The sequence below is a fragment of the Lithobates pipiens genome, unplaced genomic scaffold (assembly GCF_037356315.1).
Source record: "Lithobates pipiens isolate NorthernLeopardFrog02 unplaced genomic scaffold, aLitPip1_a1.2 Scaffold_17, whole genome shotgun sequence".
Classification (NCBI taxonomy): domain Eukaryota; kingdom Metazoa; phylum Chordata; class Amphibia; order Anura; family Ranidae; genus Lithobates; species Lithobates pipiens.
Window position 1 is genome coordinate 9,636,842 of NW_027507755.1, and position 23,585 is coordinate 9,660,426.

Below are 23,585 nucleotides of genomic sequence, written 5' to 3' on the forward strand. Positions count from 1 at the left end.
TGCTGTTCACTCCTATAGCACAGCAAGACTGAGTGCTTCACAAGAGTCTGTGCATCAATTTACTGATATTTTGGCATTTGCAGCGGCCCCGACATACTGCAAGTGTTTTGATCGTTTGTTTGGTTGGCCTTGCCCTCTCAGATAATTAAATGGAATTACATTTTCTTTGACTTGGAAAGGAATATCCGGAAATAAACGTGTTTATGGTCAAACACCTGCTATAGAAAAGAGCAATTTAGCATCTGCCACAGGCCTATGCTCGGTTCTTTGCCATGATAAATTGTTGTATTTTACTTTCTGTTGATAAAAAGGACATAGTAGGGACTTCTCTATTCCAGTGTCTGAAAACATGCTGCAAGGAATGTTCTTATCAGGCTTGAAATGCAACTTGACCATTTTAACAAGGAAAATTGGACACCCTCGCTTGACCTTAACATTGAAAGGTACGAGGCCTCTGGAGTTGCATTGTGTATTAGTGTGTCATTTGGAAATCTTAGGTTTCCCATTGTCTTTCTCTGTCCTTAAGGGAAGTAGGGATGCACTGAAAACTGGCAAATGTGGTACTGCCGTCCAGACATGGATGTTGTTTCTTTTTTACAGTGTTGTAAATTTGGGAAGGTGTTAATATATTGTATTCTAAGAGATTTTATGTTATGTATTTTATTCCTACATCTTTCTTATACAGTGCCTTGAAAAAGTATTCATACCCCTTGAAATGTTCCACATTTTGTCATGTTACAACCAAAAATGTAAATGTATTGTATTGGGATTTCATGTGATAGACCAGTGATAATGAACCCTGGCATAAAAAAATAGCCGCTTGTTTTTGTCGCATACATTTATGCATGTGGTATTGTCTTATGCTATACACATATGTCAGCACAACAATGTTATTTTATGGATTTTTTTTTGTTGTAATTTTTTTTGTATTTGTAATAAAACTTATATTTTTTTATATATATTTAGTATAATTTTTTCTATATTGCCTTAAAAATCCCAATTAAATTTGAGGTTTGATCAATTGTATTTGATGTCAGAAGCCTAAACCTTTTTCCAGACAAACAGGAAGTGGGCTGTATAAACACTTAAGCCCCGGACCAATTTGCAGCCAAAGGACCAGGCCCCTTTTTGCAATTCAAACAAAATTGGCATCTTTTTTTCCCACAAATAGTTTTCTTTTGGTTGTATTTGATCACCTCTGCGCTTTTTATTTTTTGCACTATAAACAAAAATAGAGCGACAATTTAGAAAAAAATTCAATATTTTTTAATTTTTGCTATAATAAATATCCCCCCAAAAATATATAAAATAACATGTTTTTTTCCTCAGTTTAGGCTATTACGTATTCTTCTACATATTTTTGGAAAAAAAAAATTGCAATTGGCGATTGGTTTGCGCAAAAGTTATAGCGTTTACAAAATAGGGGATAGTTTTATAGCATTGTTTATTAATATTTTTTTTTGTGACTGCGACATTATGGCAGACAAAGCGGACATTTATGACACATTTTTGGGACCATTGTCATTTATACAGCAATCAGTGCTATTTAAATGCACTGATTCCTGTGTAAATGACACTGGCAGTGAATGAGTTAACCACTAGGGGGCAGTGTAGGTGTTATGTATGACGTTTGTGTTTTTATTGTAGGGGGCGTGGCCTGGCATGTGACGTCACTGATAGTCTTTCCCTATAAAAGGGAAGAGATGATAAGTGACAGTCTCAGTAGGAAGAACGGGGAGAGGTTTGTTTACACAGACCTCTCCTCGATCTTCAGCTCTGTGACCCGATCGCGGGACACCAGCGGCGATCGGGTACACTGGTGCCGCGGTTACAGAGCTCAGGACCTGCGGAGGCACGCTCCCGACCCACGACTGGGCACTCAAAGAATCACGTACCGGTATGTGATTGTGCCCAGCCGTGCCACTCTGCCAAAGTATATCGGCGTTAGGGGGTCCTTAAGTGGTTAAGGTATTTACTGGCTGCAAAAAAAAAATGTTTTTCTATCCAAAATTATAACAAGAAGGGAAGAAGAAGATTTATTAAATGGAAAGATGAAAAAATTACTGAAGTTCCACTTTAATCTGCATGTTATCCAGCTGCTCCTTCCAGGATTCTGATAGCTATAAATTTGGTTATGATATTGTGGCTGTGAGCTTGTTTTCATCCAGTGATTGCCTAGCCCTTAAAAATATATGGCAGTAAAAGGTCATACATACAAACAATATCCAGCCTCTGTCCATGGTGTAAACTAGATACTGGTTTTGAATTGTGAATATTCTAATCCAGTGCAGCCTTTCTCAGCCTTTTTAACATGGAGGAACCCTTAAAATAACTTTCTGAACTCGGGGAACCCTGCTAATTACTATATCAGCGGTACATTAGTTTGATGGTCAGTGAGGAAATTGCTCCTTAGATTTGTGGTCATTTCGAGCAGGTCCCTTCTGTATTGTAATTGTACTGTCTGCCCTAATGTTGTAAAGCTGTGCAAACGTTTGGCACTATATAAATCCTGTATAATAATAATTTGGGATGAATACCAGATTACCGGTAACTAAAAAGATCATTGGTGACAGTGGTTATTTGACACAGAGGCAGAAGTTGCTCATTGCTCAAGGAACTCTTATCAACCCTTGGAGGAACCCTCGAAAAGGCTGATGTAATGTGTGATATAAACCAGGCCAAGGATAAATCCAAGGAAAACTCCAAGCTTACTGACCGACCAGCCTGCAGACAACAGAATCAACCTGTCTAAGCCCTTGTACACACGGTCGGACATTCCGACGGAAAATGTCCGATCGGACTGTGTTGTCGGATAATTCGACCGTGTGTGGGCTCTATCGGACTGTTTCCGTCGGAATATCTGACCAACAAAGTTTTAAAGCTGGGCTATCAAATTTTCCGACAACATGATCCGACTGGACTTCGTCCGATCATTTGTAGAGAATTCCGATCGGACAAAATGCCACGCATGCTCAGATCATATTCCTAGACCAAAGCTATTGGCTACTAGCCTGAACATAGTCCCGTTGTAACGAAATAACATCATCACGTTCTGAGCGATCGGATTGTCCGACAACTTTGTCCAACCGTGTGTATGCAACACAAGTTTTGGACAAAATCCAACAGATTTGGTTGTCAGATTGTCCGGCTGTGTACAAAGGCTAACAGTATGCATTAAAAACAGGGGTTTAGGCTGCACACATCTGCAAATACATGCGTAAGCTACAGAGCCCCGCCAAGGCACCCTGGTATCTGTAGTCCCATTTCTCTGGTATCGTTTGGCAGTTTGCATATTGACTTTATTTGTTGCCTAGAGTTGGTCCTTAGCCAATATTTATGTGTGTGTGTGTGTGTATATATGTATATGTATATATATATATATATATATATATATGTGTATGTATATATATATATATAAAAATGATTTAACTTCGGAGCTAGACATTTTTTTTTTTTCCTGAGCTTCCCGCTGTTTCATGTTTTTATTATTGTCATTTATCATCCTTAAAACGGTCCACTTCCTGCAAATTCAGCGTATGTTTATGATAGCGCTATATAACCGTGGGCGCAATTTGTTCTGGAAGTAGATCATGACGTGATAGATGGTCATTCGTTGCTACCAATAGCGATAAAGCCTCTGGTAATAGTACACCATCAGGCTCTTCCAAATAAAGGGGGGAAAATGAACAGACCTTTACTGCAAGAGATTTCATAAGCATGTCATTGACAGCAGTTTTATAAATGTCAAATAATTACAGCAGGTCATGGATATCAATATGTGTCATCAGCACAAGCATTTTGATTTTACTTAAAGGCAAAAACCCATCTTATTCCATGGCTACAATGACCACATTTTATTGTTCAAATAGATTTAAACTCAATCATTAAAATTTCATGCAAGCTTTAACATGTTAATGTCCACCATGTTCAGCCATCCTGGTATAGGCTGACAAGTCAACTGTCCCACATGCCACCCCCACATCAAATCATTCTCTGCAGCTATTACCTTTTGTACCACCACTCCCACCCTTTAGAATGTAAGCTCTACAAGCAGGGCCCTCCTGTACCTTTTGTATTGAACTGTACTGTACATTGTAAAGCTCTGCGTAAACTGTTGGCGCTATATAAATCGTGTATAATATAATAATAATAATGTGGGCTGGGGGTGCTTCTGCACACAGAAGTTTTTTTTTTTTTTACTTGCATGCATAGAATGTATAAAGGTAAAAAACCTTGAGCCTTTATGAGGTTACAACAAAGTACTGGCATAACTATCCAGATTGATCATATTTTGTACTGCACATTTATTTTATAATAAAGGAGAATGGAAGGAGGAATGTGAACATTTGTTCTGTATCCGCAACAGCCGGAATCTCAATTGGATGGGAACAAAGTCAGGAACTATGCATGGCAGTCTCTCCCCCCCCCCCCTTTCCCTCAGGGTGGGGCCTTGCCTCCTAAGCCTCGGCGTCATGTTTTGACGCCCTACTCAGTGCGTCATCATGCCTGAGCATGGAGTGGATTCCCCCTTTCCATCTAGTTGGGGCTAGGATTTGCTTGGTTCTGCAGCGGATTTGCATGCCGCGGATGGAGCCAAAGCTTGTCGCCATTTCCCGCAGCATTGGCGGGTTTTCATGATGTTGGTGGGGACCCGTCCCTTACCGGGGATAAAATCGCCTCGGGCTGGCCAGCTGACCATTTCACATGGGCCATTCACAGGAGAGGGATCCCAGGCAGGCTCACATCCACAGAATTGCACACAAGGTTACTGAGTCTCACTCAAATCCACACATCACACCCTTCAGGTTTATTTTAGTTTCACATTTAATAGTTCGCCGTTATCTTGGTGTGCACATAGTCATCACATGGTGGGTTTGGGTTTGCTATTAATTCTGGTGGGTATATGCAAACACATCTCCCTTGGCTGTAGTCCCTTTAGCTAGCACATTAAAGATCATTGCAGTAATTACACATTATTCATCACCTTCACTCACTCACTGGTATAGGTTCGTTCCATTAACAGTTTATTCATTTCACATGGTTTCATTCCCATATCCCTACAGAGCAGGATGGGCTGTCAAGCATACACAAGATTCACATGGTCGTGATATGGTCGCCTGGTCTTCACCTGGCTGCTGTCTCTGGTCTGGATGGGATTCCTCACCTCAGCCCCGGGGGAGATCATCATAATCATCCCTGTCCCCGTCCTCCCTTTGACACCGGTTGGGCTTCCCCCATTGGGCTGCATTGTAAGTTTTAGACCTTTTTTTTTGAGAGATGGCTCTCCATTTAAAGGGTATACTATATTTATAGATATGTTATTGATTTAATTTCAGAGCATTTTACCCCTGATGATTAGCGTGAGCCATGAAACGTGCGTCGGGTATACATCGAACTGATGCCCAAAAAAAGTTTGACTCACTAAGAGCAATTGCTTATGTTTATTTAATTATTATCAATGAATGAGCATTTTATGCAACTGTACTGCTAATTATGTTGTATCATACTTTGTATAATAACTGTATATTCATACAAGTGAACTGTTATTTACCGTATATTGTATCTTTTACTAAAGATTGACACTTTTTAATCTGATTTGTAATCAATAAAGACTTATTTATAGGCGTATAACAAGCACATGCGTATAACACGCATCCCAATTTTAGGAGGGAAGTTTAATAAAAAAAACTTAAATTTTAAATAAAGAACTTTGAAGCAAAATTAGGGTCACAGCTCATCAATGCACCCTGCTCAGTGCCCATCTGCAGCCATTAACTTGACCAACGATGCAGCCTGTTTAGTGCCCATCTGCAGCCATTAACTTGACCAACAATGCAGCCTGTTCAGTGCCCATCTGCAGCCTCACCTTTCCCATCATTGCAGCCTCACCAATGTTGGATTATCCTGACTCCTGGGAAAGAGGAGGGGCGAGCGCCACTGAATTACACAGAGCCGTGATCTCCTGTGTACCTGGCGCTCCATCACTCACAGCCACTCCTCCTAGACCTGCTCATATGATAGACACAACAGTGGCCCAATGCAGGGCCAGGAGGCGTGGCTGTGCGTGACGGAGCGCCGGGTACACAGGAGATCGAGGGTCTATGTAATTCGGCGATGCTCGCTCCGCTTCCCTCAGAGACAGCAGGGATCCGTGTATAACACGCACCCATGATTTCCCCCTGATTTTAAAGGGGAAAAAGTGCATGTTATACTCTGATAAATATGGTAATTCAATGATCAATATGAACAAGGTATCAATTCAGTGACATACCTCATACAAAATCCCATTCCTTCGTCCTTTTTTATGGCAGGGAGAGTTCACTGTTGGAATTCAAAAAGAGATATTATTCAAAAGGTGACTCTGCCTAACAGACTCAACCTTCAGCTTTTGAGTGGGTTAATTATTTTAGTACTTGTACCATAGGGACACAATGGTAAAAAAAAGAATTGGATTTTTTTTAATGGTGAGGTATATGCATCTAAGTTGAATATTGCCTTCTTTCTAATACAAATAAAAGATCAGTTTAGCTGCAATACAAAATTCTGAACAATGGTGTTTGCCTTGTCTTGATGTCTCTTGTTATAGGTTCTTCCCCTGGAAAACCAAATGAGGGACAAGAAAGAGTTTTCAAAAGCTTTGAACATTGGCATGGCAATAGTGACAGTTTTGTACATCTCTCTGGCCACAGTGGGGTACCTGAGCTTTGGAGAGAAAATCAAAGGCAGCATCACTCTAAACCTTCCTCAAGATTCCTGGTGAGTACCTTCATGTTTCTTCTCTTTGATACATTCTTGCGCAACTTTTCCGAGCACAGAACATTCCGTGAAAACACAATGTGCATGCACTGTCAGCTCCTCAAACATGTCCTCTGATTGCTTATGCTGCATAAACATTAAGTCATTTATATTCTATAAAGAAGAAAAAGATTAGTCAGAGAAGATGGGATAATTAGTATGAGCGTGTCCCAAACCTCCAGATAAAAGTTTCTAAAACAAACTTGGCAACTCGCTTATAGAGCAATTCCATACAAGTTTTAAAACCAGTCCTAGCAATGGAAATGCTATCCAAAAAAAAATAAAAACTCTGCAGCTGAGGTTACAAAGTCCCCTCTGTGTAACTTAAAGGGGTTGTAAACCCTCACGGTTTTTCACCTTATTGCATTCTATGCATTAAAGTGAAAAACTTCCTTTTTTCTTCTTCTTTTTTATTTTTTATTTTACCTGAGCCCAATCGTTCAAGTGACAGGGACGAGCACAGCAGCTCCAGCCGCTGTCTCAGGTCCTCATTGAATAGATTGATAACAGCAGGAGTCATTGGCTTTCGCTGCTGTCAATCAAATCCAGTGACATGGGAGCCAGGGGGCGGGGCTGAATCCTGCTGCTTGTGTTGATGGATGCAGCAACAGGACTTGGGAGCGTGCCGGTGTCTTGTAAAATAACGTCCTCCATCGGATAGTGTCCGCTTTGTACTGCGCATGCTCAGTACACAGCAACACAGATTCTGAAAATTGCCGAGGATGAACGGCGCCTGCGCCGTGAGTCAAGGTTCTATGCCCACTATCCAAGTGGACATAGAGTAGGAATAAAAAGAGCCGAGCGCAGCGAGGCCGAGCCCGAAGCGTGGCGAGCGAAGCTCGCCCACGAGGGGCCCTCTAATATTCACAACCCTATGTCCGCTTGGATGGTGGGGCTACCACCTCCACTCACAGCGCAGGCGCCGTTCAGCTTCGGAGATTTTTCAAAGCTTCGTCTGCTCATGCGCAGTACAGTCCGGACACTATTTGATGACCGGACACTATACGGCAGAACACCGGCACTGTTGTCCCCATGAAAAGCATCTCTCCATGGGGGCATTCAAGAAGAGGAGGAGCCAGGAGCGCTACGGGGGAACCCCAGAAGAGGAGAATCGGGGCCGCTCTGTGCAAAACCCTTGCACAGAGGAAGCAAGTATAACATGTTTGTTATTAAAAAAAAAAAAAAAACTTTACAATCACTTTAAAGTGGAACTTTATTCATAACAGCTTAAAAGCAATTAATGTTCTTTAACAAAATAACATACTTTGCACATTGATAAGTATGCTACCAAAATTAGTGTTTTCTTAGTTCCTGTTAAAACTTTTTGTAAATAAGTAATTTTTCACATTCACTGATGTGCACTGATGAGGCTGCACTGGTTTGCTGCACTGATGAGGCGGGACTCATGACGGGTATCACTGATGGGCACCAATTGACAGCACTCGTGGGCACTGATTGGCAGCACTGGTGACAGATTGGTAGTAGTGATGGGCACTGTTGGGGCTGCACTGATCATCAGGACACTGATGATCAGTGCCCTGATTGTCAGTGCAGGTGTTCCCTGTGTGAATTTGCTGGTTTTTGCCTCTCCTCACGTGCTTTCAGCGTGAGGGGGAGGATTGCTGATAACTGGCAAATCCTGTTTATATCCCTGATCAGCTGCGATTGGCTCTTTAGCCTGATCACAGATTACTGCCAATGCGTGCCGCAGGGGGCGCACAGGCAGCGCAAGCATGGGAGGGAGTCATGTGATGGCCTCCTGGCAAAGTGTGGCCATGCTGTCGCCATATTTCAGCTATAGCGCGGTTAAAAAACAAATGTATTGATTTTTGTGTGTCTGCCATGGAGGAGGGGGCTGCAAAACGAGGGGTTGTTTAATGGCTCCGAAATGTTTTGAATGTGGGGCTGACTGGGGGGCTTTTGGCTGTGCAGGGAGAATAAAAAGTCTGTAGCTTTATAGCTTTAAATCGGGGGGACTGGCAATAGCCTGAAAGGAAACTGTTGTGGTCTGGGTTTAATGGAATGGAGGATTGGCTTTCTCATTTCTGGATTACGGAGACTGGTGCTTGTCTGTGTTAGGAAGGGCTGGCAGGAATCAGAGAGACCGATCTGATGTTGTTTCTTATTAGAGAGCTTGCTTGTGTAGCCGGCTTTAATATCTCTGCATTTGGGGGCCAAGCTAAAATAAGTAAGGGACAGGGTTTCTTGTATTGCTCTTTTTAAAATGGTTCTAAAGGTATAATGCTGGATATAATCAAAAGAAGAAAAAGTGCAGTGCAAAAAAAGTCCATACAGAATTCCACAAAACTAATAAAAACAGTTCAAATAATTGTATTTGATGAACCACAGAGCCCAGACAGCAGCCGGAGAGATCCACATGTGGGAAAGTAGAAATCTGAGCTAACACAGTATGTGTGACACTCCCTCCACCATCAGGATGTTTGGTCACTCACCTTATATAATGGACTCCTGAACTAACAGGGAGTCAATGTTATGTGTCTCCTTAGGGGAAAATTGAAGTCAATACAGCAGACTCTGATCTCCCCAGGATCCAACAGGCACATGCAAGGAAAAGAAGATCGAAGTGCTCTCCATTTAACCACTTGCTTACTGGGCACTTAAACCCCCCCTCCTGCCCAGACCAATTTTCAGCTTTCAGCGCTGATGCACTTTGAATGACAATTGCACGGGCATACAACACTGTACCCAAATTAAATTTTTATCATTTTTTCCCCACAAATAGAGCTTTCTTTTGGTGGTATTTAATTACAGCTGGGAGTTTTATTTTTTGCTAAACAAACAAAAAAAGTTGCAAAATAAAATAAAAATAAAAAATCATGTTTAATAGTTTGTTATAAAATTTTGCAAACGGGCCATTTTTCTCCTTCATTGAAATGTGCTGATGAGGCGGCACTGGTGGGCACTGATAGGCGGCACTGGTGGGCACTGATGGGCACAGTTAAGGCGACACCGATGGGCACAGATAAGGCAGTACTGATGGGCACAGATAAGGCGGCACTGATGGGCACAGATAAGGCGGCACTGATGGGCACAGATAAGATGGGCACAGATAAGATGGGCACAGATAAGATGGGCACAGATAAGGTGGCACGGATGGGTGGCATGGATGGGTGGCACTAAGGGGCACTGATAGGTACCACTGATAGATGGGACCAATAGGAGGCACTGATAGGTGGCTCTGATAGGTGGCACTGCTGGGCGGCACTGATGAGCACTGGTAGATGACACTGATGGGCACGGATATGTGGCACTGAGGTGCAGCACTGTTTAGGCAGATTGTGGGCACTGATAGGTGGCACTGTGGGCACTGATAGGTGGCACTGTGGGCACTGATAGGTGGCACTGTGGGCACTGATGTATGGCACTGTGGGCACTGATGTATGGCACTAGGGGCACTGCTGGGTGGCACTTTTATTAATAACTGGCTGGTACTGGCAGGGGGCAGGTGGGCACTGATAAGTTGGCCGTCATCGGGACTGATGTCCCGATCACGGCCGCCGGGGATCGGCTTTTTTTTCTGTTGTCACGCTGTCAGCGCGAGGAGGGAAAATAGCCGATTACCGGCTCTGTTTTGTCACATGATCAGCTATCATTGGCTGACAGCTGATCACGTGGTAAGGGGTCGGGATCGACCCCTTGCTCGGATCTGTGATGAGTCGAGTCTCATAGACTCACCCTCAGGGGGCGCGCAGGCCGCTCGTGCACGGGACGACGTCAATAGGCATAGTCCCGGCAAAGCAGGTCCGCGCTGTAGCCGTCATTCGGCTATAGCGTGGATCTCTAGTGGTTAAACAAATCCAGGCTTTATTAAAACAACGAATGCCTACTTACATTAAAAACGATCAAAATACAGATCAAAAGCAATATGAGTTCCGTCTTACAGGATGACAGCGGGAGACATTATCCGAGCGTAGCTCCTCCCCCCTTACACGTTACATCCAATAGGACTTAGTCTAGCCTAACCACGCAACCCACTGGTTAGGGCACATTTGCACTGCACCTATATCTTTCCTTGGTGCTCTGAGTACATTTTCTGGTGTAGGATTGTTGAATCAGATCTGGGGCATGTGTTGGGTATCCACAAGGTTTTTGAAACATTAACCCATGTTGAAAAAAAATTTGACATCTACAAGAAAGTTCCATTTAGGAAAGAACTTTGTTTCCCCCAGATATATGAGCAGAACAGCTTTGCCATGTATCTAACTACTTCTGAATTAGCAATACAGGCTAATGATGCAATATATATATAAAGGGTTTTAGAAAGCATTAATCATTTTATTAACCCGATGCTTCAACTTAGAAAAAAAGAGACATTTGAGGCCATTATAAAATAGGCTCAAGAACTGAACAGTCGGGCGTGTACATTTATCTGAACATTCATCTTTTAATAACCAAAGCCATTAGTTCAAATACAAGTTTCTTCAATTTTTGATTAGGGAGAACCGAATTTATAGGAAACTGGGGCACCTTTCACTTTAAGCTTGATGATTAACTAAACACCTTTGTAGCCTCCATATCTCCAAGAAGAGCGATGGAGGTCGTAAAAAGAGACTGGTTCATATAAAGGGAAAATATAATGGATTTTGGATCAATTTTTTGAGGTTCTGATCCCTGCTAATAACCTCTTAAATGACTAGGCTGATTTAGTACACTGATCAGGATGGCTCAGTTTTTAGAATTGGTCATGGGCCAGAGCAGCTTCTCTCAAATTGGAGGGTTAGGCTTGTAGTCTGGCCACGTTTTCCTATTAAATAAAATCGTTGCTCCACATGAAAGCAGTTGAAATGCAGATGGTCTTTTGAACCTGGTGTCCATGTGAATCCAACATAAAGCTACAATTAATGGGTACATTTGAATATACAGTACCTTTTCAACAGGATTTGTATTTCTAATTCTTGTGATTAATTCTACTCTTCCAAATCCAATGGCAAAAATCAAACTCATTTCCTGGTTCGCTTTAAGCAGCTCCTAGAATATTCAATTTTCTTTCTTTCCATCATGGGTGGAAGGAAAGAAAATTGCTTGATTCCTTCATCAACAGTCAGTTCTCTGCCGGGCAAGGAGCCTTCCCTGCCTGAAAAACACAACAATTATTGTTGGTGGCTATAGCCGCCAGTAATAATCACATGCAAAAAACGTGACAGGCTGGTGTGCTGAAGGCGATGGGTCGACATCAGTGCAACAAGCCTGCTCATAATTGGATTGAATCTCAGCCAGTCTCCTGTGATCCGGCCGAGATTTGATCCATCTATGTGGGCGGCTTAACATTTTGCTGAGTTAATTCCCTGCTGGTAATTCTTTGTCAATTGAGCAGGCTGGAGGCGACACTGAAAGCTGCAGAGCTGAGCCAGGAAAAGTAATACATTACCTTTTAGTACCGGGAGCTTACTGTTGGTAGTCTTCATCTTTGAGAGCCTTGCCCTACCCAGAGGCACCCTTCGCTCTAACCATCCTTGTAAACTTAACCCTCCATGTAACCTATAACTGTCTTGGTAACACTACCCCCCTCTTTAATCCTAACAGTGATCTCTAACCTTAAACGATAACTAAACTAAAGAACCAAATGCAATATACTCCAGCTTACAGTGATGTTGTGGCTGCATTAGGTTTCTTTTTTTCAAGCTAAGAATATATGCACAAATACAGAAAATACCTGTTGATCCTACCGGAAATGCAGAATATCTTCCTTCCTGGCTATCTTCTGTAAACTACCAATTGCCCACCCCCCATGTAATGATGATGAAGAGAATATGTTTGTAGTCCATATCAGGAGAGCAGTCTAATGCGACAACCGTGGCTCCCTACATAATCAGTGGAGGAGTGCTATAGCTCCCGAGGAACAGGAAGTGTGTTATTTACAGCATTACCAACTGAAAATAAAATAAAACGCCTGGGGAAAAAACAAATGCAGCCACAACACCAAGGACTAGTGATCTGCAATATATTACATTTTTCTTCTTGGGTTTAAACTAACCTTCCATGTAACCCTTAGGGCCTTTGTCAATGGGCTTTAATGTGCAAATGCAGTGTCCTTTTGACATCAGTTTGAGATGCTTCTGAGATTGTACGGAATTCAAATGCAGATGTATTTGGCCTGCAGTTGGCAAGATTCTTATGCATTCTAATAGATTTGTATGGGGAGAGAAGCCGTTTTAAAGAGAAGAAAAACTCATTGTCACGGGACCTTGATCTAACTTTCTAAGGTACCTCACATATTTGTAAATATTTTTTTATATTTTTTCATGTGACTACACTGAAGAAATTACACTTTGCTACAATGTAAAGTAGTGAGTGTACAGCTTGCCGCACACTGCATCAAATTGGTCTGCATGGCTGTCATCCCAGAATGAAGCCTCTTCTAAAGATGATGTACAAGAAAGCCCACAGTTTGAAGACAAGCAGACTAAGGACATAGATTTATGGAACCATGTCCTGTGGTCTGATGAGACCAAGATAAACTTATTTGGTTCAGATGGTGTCAAGCGTGTGTGGCGGCAACCAGGTGAGGAGTATAAAGACAAGCGTGTCTTGGTTACAGTCAAGCATGGTGGTGGGAGTGTCATGGTCTGGGGCTGCATGAGTGCTGCTGGGACAGGGGAGCTACAACTCTTTGAGGGCACCATGAATGGCAACATGTACTGTGACATCCTGAAGCAGAGCATGATACCCTCCCTTTGGAGACTGGGCCGCAGGGTAGTATTCCAACATAATGACCCCAAACATACCTCCAAGACCACAACTGCCTTGCTACAGAAGCTGAGATGAGAGGTAATGGACTGGCCAAGCATGTCTCCAGACTTAAACCCTATTGAGCATCTGTGGGGCATCCTCAAATGGAAGGTGGAGAAGCGCAAGGTCACTAACATCCACCAGCTCCGAGATGCTGTCATGGAGGAGTGGAAGAGGACACCAGTGGCAACCTGTGAAACTCTGGTGAACTCCATGCCCAAGAGGGTTAAGGCAGTGCTGGAAAATAATGGTGGCCACACAAAATATTGACACTTTGGACCCAATTTGGACATTTTCACTTAGAGGTGTACTTTTGTTGCCAGCGGTTTAGACATGAATGGCTGTGTGTTGAGTTATTTGGAGGGCACAGCAAATTTACACTGTTATACAAGCTGTACACTCACTACTTTACATTGTAGCAACGTGTCATTTCTTCAGTGTTGTCACATGAAAAGATATAATAAAATATTTACAAAATATACTGTATGTAATCCCAGGCTAACTCTCTCTTTATCTCTAAGGCCTCATGCACACGGACGTTTTTACAGCCACTTTTTTGAGCTTTTTTTTCAGCTTAAAAACGGCTGTCCATGTTAGTCTATGGCTTCATGCCCACCTAGGCGTTTTTGAGCTGCAAATGGCATAGGCGTTTTTAAGCTGTAAAAAAAACCCAGGACCAGTGCGTTCCGTGGCGTGGAGCTAGAGCTGTAAAAACGCGAATCGCGGGAAAACGCGCAAAAACGCGCATAAACGCGCAACATATTTTCTTTGTTTTCTGAGTGCTATAGCCAAGAGATGTGTTTCTTAAAAAACGCGCAAAAACGCCAATGCAAAACGTGGTAAAAATCACGTTTTTAACAACGATTTTTCCAGGCATCGGAGCTAGCTTTGCAGCCAGTTTTTTTAAAACGTACGTGTGCATGAGCACTAATGCTAATTTACCCCTTTCTAATTTAAACCTATTTGCTTGTGTTTGTACTTGCCTCTCCCGTATCAGGATTTCTTGCTCCAAAGACCAGTCTTTCTTGCACCAAAAAATGCCAGTGCCATAATCTACTCTTTGAACACATTAATTTCAACTGTTTAATGACCTGTTGGCCAGGTGCTTCTTTTTTAGGTTGGTTATTTACTCAACTTGAAACCTGCTTGGTCATCATAAATTATTGTTGCAGTTCTACTGGCCCTATGAAGTAAAGCTATTTTTGCTAGAATTATATCGGTCAGTCTATAAAAGCCACATTTTAAATGTTCATTATCAATGTATCTGTCTTATAGCATATAATCGCATAATAATGTGACTTTACATTTTGTTGCCAAGTGACATGTTTACTTTTGAGCATGTGCCAAGAGGCAAGACATGGACAACATGGAGCAATTTTCTGGTCACACTTCATATAGAAAATAGAACACTGAAGTGTAGAAAATAAAATCTACAGCCCTTAACCACTATATCTGCTCCAAACTGCTTTTTCCTAACTGGAATGTAGTTTACTAAATGAACCCATTCAAAAATTGGAAGGAACGTGTTTTGTTTTGCAGGTAGCAAACAGGAGACATCTGTATAGTTGTAACCAGACCATTAATATTGAAATAAGTTCAGAATGCAGGATTTCAAAAGTGAGTTACACAAAAATGTGCCTAAAAAAATATATTTTTATTTCAGCCGCAGTAGATTGGGAATAAACTGGTTCTAACTTTTCATTAAGTGTAAGCTGTACATCAGCAATTGCGCCTTATGTTCTTTTGTTCTCATTTTAAGTACAATTTAAACTGCTTCCAGCAAGACATTTTGTTAGAGCTTAGATTCAGTGTCCAGAAAATGGAAAAACCAATTGTACGTTGTATTAAATCTAATCTTACCAAAAGTCTTTAAATGTTTTATTGCTCTTTTGGGACTTTCATGGGAAAAAAAGTTAATGTCTGTAATTATTCCAGCATTGAAAATGAATAGTGAAATGGGAACATGGTATATATTGAAATTTATGAAAGTACTTTTTGTAATACCAGCATGCTGTATTATAGGAGCAATTCTGACCGGGTGACATCCATGTTCCTTCAAGCAATTTTCCCCTTCCAAAGTTGTACCCACAGTCCTTTATTAGGGCTTCTGTAGAGTGCATTATTTTTTGCCCTTTGTTTTTATATATGTAATATTTGGACCTGTTTTTCAGATTCTTTTGTAAATGATTATTCAGATGAGTTGAAACAAGATGAATAATCACTAGTATCTGTGCTTTATTAGCTAAGCATTGCTAATTTTGGTTCAAAGGTTAGATAGATGAAGGCCAGTATAACATGTATGTATTTATATATAGCTGTGTGTTGGCTTATAATTTCAGCTCTGATTAAGCACTGAATATGGCGTGAAACACGTTAGCTGTATTGTATGCTGTATCTCCTTCCCTCGTTTGCTGTATGGAGTTTCGTATGTTTTTGACTCAATAAAGGTGATTTTATTGGAGTGCGGTCATCCAGACATTTCTTTATACCAGTTCATCTGCTACATGCAAGGCCAGCACCCTTTGTTTGTGAAGTGGAGGTGGAACACATAAGGGTAACTACTTTGAGCACACACACAGCACGGCGCTACTACAGTGATAATTCAATGCTATACTTAAAACTTTTTTTCAAAACCCCGCTAAAATAGGACACTTACTAGATATAAAAAATTCACTTGTTACATGTATTGGGAGCAACGTCAAATGCTCAGATCCTCTCCTCTGCACATGCATTGACCTCTGGTCTTCCTCAGGATATTTATTATAACTCAGAACGTCCCACTGTGTTTTTTACTGAAAGTAATGGCTTTCTTCTGGCCACCTTGCCATAAATCCCAACTTTGGCTTATTGTCATCCTATGTACAGATACTCCAGTCTCTGCTGTGCAATTCTGCAGCTCCTCCAGGGTTAACTTAGGTCTCTGTGCTGCCTCTCTGATTCCCTGCTTGCCCACTTCGTGAGTTTTGGTGTGTGGCCGTCTCTTGGCAGGTTTGCTGTCGTGCCATGTTCTTTCCCTTTGGTTATGATAGATTTGATGGTGCTCCTAGGGATCAGCAAAGATTTTTGGATATTTTTTTTATAACCTAACCCTGACTTGTACTTCTCAACAACATTGTCCCTTACTTGTTTGGAGAGTTCCTTGGTCTTCATTGCAGTGTTTGGTTAGTGGTGCCTCTTTCTTAGGTGTTACAGCCTCTGGGGCCTTTCAAAAAGGTGTGTATATGTAATAACAGGTCGTATGCCATTTAGATTGCACACAGGTGAACATCATTTCACTAATTATGTGACTTCTGAAGGTAATTGGGTGCACCACAGCTTTTTATGGGCTTCATAACAAAGGGGGTGAATACATACGCACATGGCAATTATCGTCTTTTTATTTCTGAAAAATAGTTTTATGTATATATTTTTCTTTTTTTTTTAACAAGAAAAATATTTTATTCAGATCTTTACAGTACAAGCAATGCAAATACACAGTTTTTCACATGAACAGTATTATACAAATGGACATAGAAAACATCATTATTGATATCCATAGGATAGATGGGTGAAAAATCCTTATCATATTAAGTATTAGTACAGCAGTAGTTAAAAATTCCAGCACAATTACCCAGGAAGATCACTGGGGGGGCGGAGGAGGAGAGGAAGGGGGGGGAAGGAACCTTGTGTGAGTGGGTAATTTACGTAGTGTGACGGCTCATCAACCCACAGGAGATCGATCCCAGTGGTTCATTATTGTGGTACAGCTTCAGCTACAATATCCTGAGCATCATCCAATAACCACGCTTCCCAGGCATCTATCTATCCAGACCATATTTTATCAAATTTACCAGGGCAGTTTCGAATAATATAAATTATTTTATATAGTGGTAACACTGAGTTCATAACCATGCGCCACAAAGGCACAGTAGGTGGAGCAGTGTCCTTCCCATGAAGGAATATCTCTTTGCATGCATAAAATGTGGCATAGCTTAGGAACAGCCTAGTATACCAGCCCCGAACACTGGCACCGAATATGTTAAGCAGCATCAATCTAGGATCAGGTCCCAGATCCAAGGACATCATGCTTTTGAGGCTGTCCACAACCCCCGCCCAGTAATCTGACAGACGTGGGCAGGACCAGGCCATGTGAAGAAAGGAGGCATCATGCAGGTCTCACCTAGGACAACTCACTGGGGTCTCTGGATTCATAAGTGTCAGTCATTCTGGAGTAAAGTAGGCCCTGTGGAGGAACTTAACTTGCAGGAAGCGGTCTTTGGCTGAGATCATATTGGTGAAAAAGGAGGATAGGCAAGCTTCCCATTCCTCTTCTGTCAAGTCAGGAATGTCCCCTTTTCATTTATTTAGGGTCTTCTCCAGTTTTTTTTTTGTGGGAGCTATAGACAAATGAAAGTATAGGGATGATAAGGGTTTATCTATGACTTTTGCAGTGAGCAATCCCTCTATGGAATCCGATTTGAGTGTAATAGAAGGTGGGAACTGCTTACTGTATGCATGGCGTGGTTGATAGTATCTAAATAGCATCCAAACTGGCAGCTGATAGGCATCTCTAAGGTCAGGGAACGCTCGCAATTTGCTGTCAGTGACTATATGTTTGAGGTTCACTATCCCCTTTTTTGCCCAAATCTGGGGGTCAGGGACTTTAGAGGGGGAGGTGGGGGGAGTATGTCCTGGGGGAGCTATTTCGTGTTCCTACCCTGTGCCATACCGAAATTGTTGTACGCCTAATTTCTGTAAGGCCGGGGTGAGATCTCGGTCCCCTGAAAACTAAATTGCTGAGAGGAGTACGATCCAATAATCAACGCTTTGAGGGTCACCGCTAGATTGTCTTTGGAATGAGAGAACCACCACCGGACTGTTACCAGGACTGCCACCCAAAAATAGTCCTGCAAGTCTGGTAGGGATAGGTCTCCTTGAGCAATGGGGAGTTGTAGGGTGGAAATGGGCAATGCGTGGGGGCCTGCCATTCCACACAAAGAAGGATATGATACTTTTTAGTTTGGCAAAAAATGAGGCTAGGGGAACCAGCGGGGAGTGGCGAAAAAAGTATAAGAATTTAGGTAAGTAAATCATCTTAACCAGGTTCACCCTACCTAATCTCCAGGCCATGCATTTCTGTGAGAAGGACTTTGGTAGTGGTATGAGATTTACAGTCGGGTCCATAAATATTGGGACATCGACACAATTCTAATCTTTTTGGCTCTATACACCACCACAATGGATTTGAAATGAAGCAACCAAGATGTGCTTTAACTGCAGACATTCAGATTTAATTTGAGGGTATTTACATCCAAATCAGGTGAACGTGTATGAATTACAACAGTTTGTATATGTGCCTCACACTTTTTAAGGGACCAAAAGTAATGGGTCAGATTAACAATCATCCATCAAACTTTCACTTTTTAATACTTGGTTGCAAATCCATTGCAGTCAATTACAGCCTGAATGCATAGACATCACCAGGCGCTGGATTTCATCCCTGGTGATGCTCTGCCAGGCCTCTACTGCAACTGTCTTCAGTTCCTGTTTGTTCTTGGGGCATTTTCCCTTCAGTTTTGTCTTCAGAAAGTGAAATGCATGCTCAATCGGATTCAGGACAGGTGATTGACTTGGCCATTGCATGTCAATTACTTATCTGCGCAGTAGTGTGTCGATCCACATCTAGGCCTCCTCTGGGGATGTGAAAAAGCGAACAGATTCTCCGTCCTCCACCCTCAATCTGGCCGGGAACAACATACTATACTTGATGTGTTTGGAGCGAAGCCTGGCTCTTACGTCGTCATAGGATTTGCGCTGCTTCTGGGTCTCCAGCGAATAGTCCGGGAAGATTAGGAGCTTGGCATTTTCAAAGCGAAATTCCCCTTGGGCTCTAGCTTCCTTAATCACCGTATCTCTATTCCAGAAGTGAAGCGGCTTGAAGATAAGTGCGGGGCAGTGCTCCATGGGGCCCCCTAGTGGAGGGTATGCGGTGGGCCCTCTCCACAGTAAAAAAAATGGAGAAAAATGTGCTGAGGGGAGTAGTTGTTGCAATAGGCATTTAGCAAAGGCAGTGGGGTCTGCACCCTCATCCCCCTCAGGGAGCCCCAGAATACATAGGTTATTGCTTCTGTTGTGGTTTTCTGCGCGGGACTGTAGTACCTTAACCCTGGTCTTAAGTGTATGGATGTCAGCCCCATGATCACGTACCATGTCTTTGGTCTGAGAGACCCTTTAATCCACCTCAATTATTCGGCTGCGAAATGTGTCAAAGTCCTTCCTTATAAACTCCACATTGGCCTGTATGTGGACCACTTTATCTGTTAGGGTGGTTATGGCCTGCATGACGGCTTTAAAATCGGCCATGGTAGCAGGCAGCCATTCGGGGTCTTCATCCTGGTTCACCACCCGGGTAGGAGTTTTAGGCAAGGCTGTGGCTGCGGCCCTGTCTGTGATGTCCGGCTTTGCGGCCTTTTTCCTGGATTTCAGCTGGGATTTCCTCCTGTGAATGCCATGGAGAGGCTGCCGAAGCTGGAGGGGTAGTTTTAGGTGGGTCTGCACCCTGTAAATGCAGGATTATAGTGCCAGTCCTAGGGAGCTCAGACACATACATGTCTGCTCCCAGCTCCCTTCTGGACATGCCCCATGTATATATTTTACTAATTTTACTTCAACTTATGTCCTGTACACATGGTCAGACTTTCGGACGGAAAATGCGATCGGACGGTGTTGTCGGAAATTCCGATCACGTGTGGGCTCCGTCTGACTTTTTCCGTCGGAATTTCCGACACACAAAGTTTGAGATCTGGATCTTAAATTTTCTGACAACAAAATCCGATTGTTTAAATAGACAATTACGACGCATAAAGTGCCACGCATGCTCAGAATAAATTACGAGACTAAAGCTATTGGCTACTGGCCTCTTTATAATCCCATCGTATGCGTTGTACGTCACCTCGTTCTGAACGATCGCATTTTCCAACAACTTTTTGCAACTGTGTGTATGCAAGACAATTTTGTGCCAAAATCCGTCAGAAAAAATCAGATGGATTTTGTTGTCGGAATGTCCAACCATGTGTACAGGTCATTAGACTTTTGTGTTCTGATCCATCACATATACAGTAATTCATATTAAAAAAAAAAGTGTAAACTCTTGTACACACAGTGGGACATTCCGACAACCAAATCCGTCGGATTTTGTCTGATGGATTTTGTCCGAAACTGTTGCATACACACAGTCGGACAAAGTTGTCAGAAAATCCGATCGTACTTAACGTGATGACGTTATTTAGTTAGGACGGGACTACGTTCAGGCTAGTAGCCAATAGCTTTGGTCTAGGAATTTGATCTGAGCATGCATGGCACTTTGTCCGATCGGAATTCTCTGTCCTATCGTGTGTAAAGTCCGATCGGATCATTGGATACTCCGACGGAAACAGTCCGATGGAGCCCACACACTGACGGATTATCCGATAACACAGTCCTATCGGACATTGTCCATCGGAATGTCCGACTGTGTGTACAAGGGCTAAGAGGTAGTCTATATGTGTAATTTATGATCCTAGAACGCCTGATGGTGCTCCCTGCATATTGGGCTTCTGTATGTGGCCAGGCTGTGTAAAAGTCTCACACATGTGGTATCGCCATACTCAGGTGGAGTAGCAGAATGTGTTTTGGGGTGTAATTTGTGGTATGCATATGCCGTTTGAGAGAAATAACCTGTTAGTATGACAATTTTGTGGGGGGGGGGGGGAATCTTCATGCTGCAAAGATTAATGGGAAAAAAATTACAACGTGGAAAAACTCGCCATGCCTCTTACTAAATACCTTGGCATGTCTACTTTCCAAAAAGGGGTCATTTGGTGGGTATTTGTACTTTCCTGGTTTGTTAGTGTCTCAAGAAATGAGCTAGGCCATCAGTACATAAGGCGTGATCAATTTTCAATGATTGACACCATAGCTTGTAGAGTCTAAAACCTTCAGCCTAGGTTCACACTAACTGCGGGAATGAAATTGTGCGAGTTCAGCTGAACTCGCACAATTTCATTCCCACATGTCAGTCCCAACTTTGGGGGTGATTTCAGAGACGTGTGTGGGTTTCTGCATAGATGTCTGTTGAAATTGCACCCCTAAGCTGCTAAAAGTAGTACAGGCACTACTTTTGGGAATCAGTGAGGCGCTGCAAATGCGGCATCACACCGATACGGACGGTGACATTGCCGGCAAAAGCCGATGATTTGGCATGTGACTTGACATGTCAAATCGCATGCCAAATTACTGCAATGTGAACCAGAGCTCACGCAGACCACATAATGTACACTGATTTTGGTTATTTTTTTACCAAAGATATGTAACAGTATACATTTTGGCCAAAATGTATGAAGAAAAATGACTAGCAGATAGCAGTTATTCAGTTACCCTGAAAAGGGGGTTACATTTAGAATGTGACTCCTCCTCTTTAAAGTGAAACTTTCAGGTTAGAATGGTTGAAGCTGGAAATTTTCACCTATATAGTCTCTGAAGTGGTCATCCTGATTTTTGTTTCTAGTGAAAGTCTGCAGTAACCAGAGTTTGATCTCTCCCAAGGTAGTGAAGCCAGGGTCAGCATGGCAATCTGCCGCATGCACCTTTTTAAAAACAAGTCAGCATTGCCAACTTTATATCTTATAGCGCTAAAGCTGTAGACTTTGTGCAGTATGTTTTTTTTTTCTTAGAATGGATATAAAATAACATAATTTCTAGTACCGTACATATTATTTTACATTTGAAGAATTGCACTTGATGGAGTAGAGTTCCTTGGGGAACCTGCAAATTCCAGTTTTTAGTTTTAATGAAAACAGCTTTTTGCAAGCTATAATCCTGCTTACTTGGTGCTTACTCTGCCATTTTGCAGTAGCATATCTTCAGCCCCAAATAACAAGCAATCCACATAAAGTCTTGATGTGTTCTGAATATTAATCATTTTACATATAATTGAAGTCATGTAACACAGGCATTCAACCACTGTGAGCTATTGCTTTACATCATGAGTCGCTGCAGATGTTCACTTTTAACCACTTCCCACCCTTAGGACATACCTGCACGTCCTTGGATGGGAGCGGTAAACGGTGATATTAGGACCATGACTGCGACTGCAGCCATGATCTTAATATAATTTTCTTCAGCCTGCAATTCTGTACAAAGTAAAAGTGATCCAAAAGGCACTACTTTTACTTGGCTCTTTCTTCTCACTGGGGAGACCGCTACCGCTGCGGCCTGTCCGATCGGATGAATGAGACTTTCATTGTTCCTCCCTCTCTGACATCAGAAACTGGAAGCGGTGAGAATTTGGGCGCGGCTTTGTTTTAGTTTTTTTTTTTTACCATTACCAGCTTGTTAAGCAGCCAAGCAAACCAATCTCGGTTTGATCTGCAGCTTTGTAGGGCAGAGGAGACATGTTATGTATCTGTTCACTCAGCGTAATATCATCTTATATATTTTACCAAAAAATGTGTATTATATTATGTATGTATGCACTAAAATCTCGTTAAGGTGTATTTCTCCTAAAATGTGCGTTTGATAAACTGCTGCATATATATTGTGCGACATAAAACAATTGGAACAACCACCATTTTATTCTCCAGGGCCTCTGCTTAAAAATATATATAATTTTTGGGGGTTCTAAGTAGTTTTCTAGCAAAAGATGCAGATTTTTACATGTATGAAAGGAATGGAAGAATTGGGCCAGACTGGAGGTGGTAAAGAGTAACTGTCACGGCACATGCAATCACAAGTGATGTTGTTCATCCCTTCTAATAATAAGTGCAATGAAAAAATAAAGAAACAGTGTAAAAAAATAATTTAAGTAAAAATGTAAAACATTTAAAGCGCCCTGTGTTCATGCACGAATGCGATTGTGCATGTGAGTGATTGCAGCACATGGAGGTATAGCTGCAAAGGTCAGAGTGGAAGCAATAATTGTAGCACAAGACCTCCTATTTAAAGTGTTACTAAACCCACAACAGTAAAATCAATCTGTATATGCAGTAAAGCATGATTATAATGCTCACTGTGGAACCTGAGAG

General features: G+C 42.1%; 1 protein-coding gene across 1 annotated transcript in view; it reads left to right on the forward strand.

Annotated features, from left to right (window-relative positions):
* The window catches only part of SLC36A4 (solute carrier family 36 member 4), a 389,091-nt gene that overhangs the window by 121,959 nt on the left and 243,547 nt on the right, over nt 1–23,585 (forward strand). The window contains exon 9 of the mRNA XM_077484990.1: nt 6,587–6,756. Within this exon, the coding sequence (XP_077341116.1) occupies nt 6,587–6,756 (170 nt within the window). The remainder of the gene's footprint in view (nt 1–6,586; nt 6,757–23,585) is intronic.